Consider the following 6,000-nt stretch of genomic DNA (forward strand, 5'->3'; position numbering starts at 1 on the left):
GTATATTCTCTTTACATAGTAGGAATAAAGTATGTACATTTACACAGCAGGTTTTTCAGGTAAAACAGGAGCAAGAAAATCTGGAGGCTGTAAGAAATCTTTTTTTTCTTCTTCTTCTATTGTTTTTTTTTACATGTGGAAACTCTCCAAGAAACTTAATCTGATGAAGATAGGTCCCAAAGGAGATTAATCTCTTCTCTAGACACTTACTAAATCAAGTGGTAGTGTTGAAATGACATCTTCAAGTACTGTAGTACCAGCACCTGTCCACACACCCATTTTACTGTCAATAACATTACAAGACATCTAAATGAATTGCATTTAAAATTCATCCAGTAGCTTTATCGCAAAATGCAGTAGACCAGTGTACAGTTAACCCTACAGTACGTTGAATATACTGTATAATGCACATTTCCATAATAAAGAAAACTGAATTTCAACCTCATTTTTTTAAATCACTTCTGGCGCACCATCAAGAGACTGACAGCTCATGGGGTAATGTAAGGTCCAGTGTTGTGATCAAAGACTTTGAACAAAGATAGCCGTAAGAAAATATCCTGTAAACTGACAAAGGTAAATAGCAAGATTCTTACATCTGTTAAAACAAACTGCAGCACTCTTAAGTAACACCCGTGTAACCCAAAACCACCGTGTACAAAAAAAAAACTGTGTCAAGCAGAAGAAAAACATTTTGTAAAAGAGTATAAAAAACAACAAACAGTTATGACCATGTAGGCTTATATTTCTGATTTATTTCTATTATATTCACATGTTTCACCATGGAACTATTTGAAACTACGGTTTGGTGATCACAGTGTTCATTATCTGTAAAATGTTTAATGCCTCGGGTGTTAACTTGTTTTAACAAAAAAAAAAAGAAAAAAAAACAGATGATGAAATGTATTTTAGGAATCCATCCAAGAAATCCATGTAGCTGTAAATCCCCTGACTGCTATATTCAAAACCTGTTCCATCGTGGGCAGTCTGGCATAGACACAAAGAGTGCAAGGATGTGTATTCATACCGAGACAAAGCCCACACCAAGGTCAGTGCAAGTATGAATAGACCTCAATGAGTCACTCTTCCGACTGCTTTCCTAAGCCACAAGGAATTATCAATATGTGTAAAACAATCAGGACTCGGTTCTGAGCATGGCACTAACATGCTTTAGAACTAATATACAGTAGTTATAAAGTATTGCACAGTACAGAGCAGCAGATATCTCCAGATGAGGGTGTTCATACTATTCTGGCAGGAACCAGTACCATTATAATATGGATTACATTTGGTTGCAATATTGTCTTGTGGGCTCTTTAGATTGGCCTCCATCCAGACTTAAGAAATTGGATGTACAGACAACTTTACAGCAACGTTATTCCAAAATGAATGGGTGCAAAGCACTATTTTTCAGGCTACAGCCAAAAGTAAGAATGTTTAGAAAACAAAGAAAGGTAGGCTATGTTACACCTGCACACTACTTCACAAATCAAACAGAAGTGTGACCTTGTCAGCTGTGGGAATAAAGGCAGCGCTCACCAGCTCTTTGTTTTAAGGATTGTTTCCACACAGGTCTATTTGAGTACCTAGGCAGTACAAGTATCAAGCAAATGTTCCTGTATGCTTCAACACTTAGATTACAATACCTGAATGAGCCCAACAGTTTGTCTAGTTGTTGGTACATAAATACAACAGACCTTGAAGGGTTTCATGGAGTGTGATAAAAAAATATATGTTACTGTCTGCACGGCTGCTTTGGACCTTAATGCGTCTGTTCTTAGCCTTTCCAATTGAATAAATACATCCTATACTGTTACGCTTCGATTAGGGCCATAAAATAATAATTAAAAAAATGTAAGGCATTATTTTACTGTTCTCGATGTATAGGTAAGATTGCACATACACTCTTAATAGCTTTTAGAAAATGTTTTATAAAATTAAAAATAACTTTCTGGCACTACTGTATTCTCCCGAGAGGGACTCGTGCTTCCAAATCCATAAGGAAAATTTAAATTGTACAAAAAATCAAACACATCCTAAATTCTTCAAAGGAGACCTTGGAATAAAAATCATACAAAATACTGTCGAGACCTCTCCATTAAATCTGTAAACTGCCAAAATCACAGTACAGTAGACACAGTAGCTAATTCGAACCCCAGTACGTGGAACTAAACTTTCAAATCCCGCTAATCTGAATTGAGATAATCCAAACCATGCTGCTTCTGTATCATAATGAAATGCACACTGGTAGCAGCTGTAGAAACCAATTCAATATCATAATTCTGAAATGAGTGTGTGAAACAGTTACAGTTGTTTTTGTATGTTTTATTCAAAGGGTCTTCTTGATTTCTAATAAAATGAATCAGATTATGACCAGTATTCCAAACAGGGTCTGGTCTCAACTGGTGTGGATTAGCGAGGGTCTACTGTACTGTATTCTAATACCAATGAATTTGTAACAGAACTTCTTACTGATATGTGGTGCCGGTTAAATTGTATTAAATCAGATTTCCTGTGTTAGCAGGATTGCATAAAGATGTCATTTCAAACCTGAACTGCTCAGCAAGCATTATTCTCATGGCAGAGAAGACCTGCTCCAGGTCTTAAACATGCATGCGTTTTTAAGTACTGTAACAGTAACTTTTACATTTTGCATTGCCTTGACAGAATCTACTTTAAAGGTATTGTGTCACGTGGATGTGTATGGAATTGTGAAGTCACTGTTGTTTTACATGAACTAATACCACAGAACTCTGAGTTACTAATAATAGGTCAGAACCACAAATTTCCAGTTATCAGTTAGAAAATACTACTGGCACAGCTCTAGAAGCAGCATTAAAAAGCATGGGATTTACTGCTGACGTTGTTATTCTTGGAAGGTAATCCCACTCTGGAAACCTTTAACTGCAGTATACATTTCTCTGTTAGACGTTATAAAACAGTTTTTACACAGTCATTTGATTGAGGTTTCTGAACTTCTTAATGACGGTTTGACTGAGATTCTGACTGATTTTTCAGGAGCACCATCATGTAAAAACAAAAAACGTAGCCAATGCAAATATTCTAATGGCCCAGTTTAAACAGACATGCTGTATCTGCAGCAATCCCCATGCGTGGCACGGAATACCAGAAAGCTTTCTAAAAGAACGCAGTGAGCATGTGTAAAAATGTGTTGCTTATTGTCAGATTACTGAAAAATAGGCATACCTGGCGAACATAGACTGCTCTTATTTTATACAGTGACCAAGGGGGAAATAATGGAGTATGCACTTTTGCCAATTAGAAATCAACTTTCTACTCAAAAACTGCTTTTGCAGACTTTTAAGGTATGTGCATGAGAAATAGAGTAGAGCACAGCCAGTGCTCAGAAACTTCAGGAGCCAAAAGGAAAAAAGAAAACAGAAAAGAATGTGAAAGCCAAGGAAAAAGAGGAAAGGTGAGATGCGCAGAGTGAGCGGCCAGCATGAGGGTTCACTTAAAAAAGGCCTATTTACATGGTGCAATGATAAAGATGTTACGAACAGCGTCTCTTCTGCTCTGTGTCAACGTGCAGGAAAAGCTAAGTTGAGCAATAACGTAAACTCCAGAACAATCTGGTATTTATCCACTCAGATCAACAGCAGTGGCACTTATAAGGGTGACTGATGGCGTGTTACTTAAGGTTAGGTTGGAGGTCATTGCTTGGTGGGAGCCATATTAGAAGCTCTTGTAATGGTATTTGACCTCCTGTAGCATTGTTTATTACACTCCAAGCTAAGAGAGACTGAGTTTTCAGACCAAGCAATAAATTGAGTGTGTAAATATCTTACTGACAGAAAACAACTGGCTAACTTAGGAAAGTGTGTGTTTGAAGTCCCCTGAGAACTCTTAGCAAAGACTTTGTCTCAGAAGTTTAATAAATAAATAATTTATAATAAAATATATATGTCTAAAGCACAGAAACAAATACATGTGAAAACAGGTGAGAGTTCTGTGTGTAACATAAGATACATTTACTTAAATACTCAGTAAGTTAAACTGCTAAATAGCATTAAATTCTAATAAAAATCTATACACATCTATACAGTATAGGTGATAACCGTTTTTATCATAATAACAGGTGTATTAAAGGTATTTTAGGGATTCTCCCTTTGTTCTATAAAAAACATTAACAATAAACTGTACATACTATTATATAAAAACTCTGTTCATTTGCAGTTGCATATCGTGCTGTCTTTTAAAGCTGGATTAGCAGACTTCAATGGGTTAAATTCATGTATAAATAAATCAATTGGAAAAAAAAAAAAACACTAGCAGACTTCAATTTGCATCAAAGGGAGCCATGACTGATGTGTGCAAACACATGATGCTACCTTTTAAAATGGAAAGACTACATCAGGATTAGTTTCCGTTTACTTCAAGCTATTAGAAAACTGAACGTCTTGATGCCATGTTTAGTTTTTTTTAGGGAGTGAAATGTGTAACAAATATTCTTCTTCTCATCCTCAGCAGGGCTAGTACTGCTGGTGACACAAGCAATGGAATAGTGGCACTTGTGCAGTGTGATGTGTTATCTGGTAAAGAGAGTTCAGCCAGTTTTCTTTGGCTGTACAGTTTCTGCAGAATGCTGATTTCAATGGCAGAATATCATGAGGAATTCCTCACATGTTCCTTTAACAGTATTTGGGGAGGAAAATCTCCCACAGAGGACATTTTGCATCTCTATTCCCATACCAGCCCTGCTGTAAATACCAGAAACATATGAAATATTGGCATCTGCAGTCGCTCAGTTTTGCAGCCGTCTCTGATGACAGTTTGGAAAGGAAACTGAGTGAAATGGCAGCACTCTGGATTATCTGACTGTCAACCCTGCTGCTACTATCAGGACTATATTACGCTTTCTGTATAAACCACGCAGTGTGCACTGGACTGAAAGGCTAAATCTATTGCACGAACGCTGACGCACTAACACGCATAATACAGAAGCGTTTCATTGAAGTCATTCAATGTATAGAAATAAGGTGACTTTTATCACACTGCGAAATGTTCTCACGCTCCGAAATCGAAACTCCATGAAAGTATTACAGCCCTGTAAAGCCTTGAGCAGATACAATGCATTCTTTCCCTCCTCCCTATCAAAAGGGGATACATTAATCACACAACATGACATGATATCTGTAATTTATGACATTTGATTTAATGCTGAGCTCTAACTGCGTAAAAAATTGAATTATTATATTCAATAATAGTATTTTTTTGAAAAGGAAGTCAAATCAAAACAGTTAACATAAAGCAAAAAACGAAAAAAAAGTTTACTGTTAAAATGAATATATATTAGCTTAGCAATAGACTATTCCTTTAAAAAGTACAGACAGTGGCGTGTGCGCCTCACTCAAATCCGTGTCTATGAAACTGTATCAGGCTGTTAACGCATCAGAAATAGCACTTTATACATACAGTATAACAAGCCTTGTTGTATCTAGAACAAAGTATACAGATAATGAATTCAAGTCAACGGTAATATTTCAACCAGTGGTGTAGGCTGCTGTAAAAAGAAAGTCTACAAAAGTCGGTATATGCTCATCTTTTATTTCAATTGTCAAATATCCTTATCATTATATCACTATATATATATATATATATATATATATATATATATATATATATATATATATATATATATATATATATATATAGTTAAATCTTAAACATTTTTCAACAAACATAAAAAATAAAAAATAAAAATAACAATGAAACATACCCTTGAAATTGTTAAAGGTGTGCTAAAATCCTTTCCACCCACGAGTCTGAAACCCCAGGGCGAGGGTCCATTTAGAGTAACAGTCTGTGGCATATCTGTAATATGAATATATAGTCTAAAAAAAAAAATCGTAAGAAAAAAGTTAGACCCTTAATACGGTTCACTGTAGCTCAAAGCTGCTAGGCAACGCTGTCTTTCAAGACTTCCCTTCTCACTAGCGGCACAGTTAAAACTCCCCCGACTTTGGAGTGGAGTGAGTTGTA

The 6,000-nt window shown here is 36.0% G+C and overlaps 1 protein-coding gene across 1 annotated transcript in view; it reads right to left on the reverse strand.

Moving 5' to 3' along the window:
* LOC117431660 (PDZ and LIM domain protein 4-like) overlaps nt 1–6,000 on the reverse strand; it is a 28,843-nt gene extending 22,843 nt beyond the window's left edge. Inside the window, exon 1 of the mRNA XM_034908696.2 lies at nt 5,738–6,000. Coding sequence (XP_034764587.2) covers nt 5,738–5,830 — 93 coding nt within the window. The 5' untranslated portion in view covers nt 5,831–6,000. The remainder of the gene's footprint in view (nt 1–5,737) is intronic.

The sequence above is a fragment of the Acipenser ruthenus genome, chromosome 23 (assembly GCF_902713425.1).
Source record: "Acipenser ruthenus chromosome 23, fAciRut3.2 maternal haplotype, whole genome shotgun sequence".
In the NCBI taxonomy this organism is placed as follows: Eukaryota; Metazoa; Chordata; class Actinopteri; order Acipenseriformes; family Acipenseridae; genus Acipenser; species Acipenser ruthenus.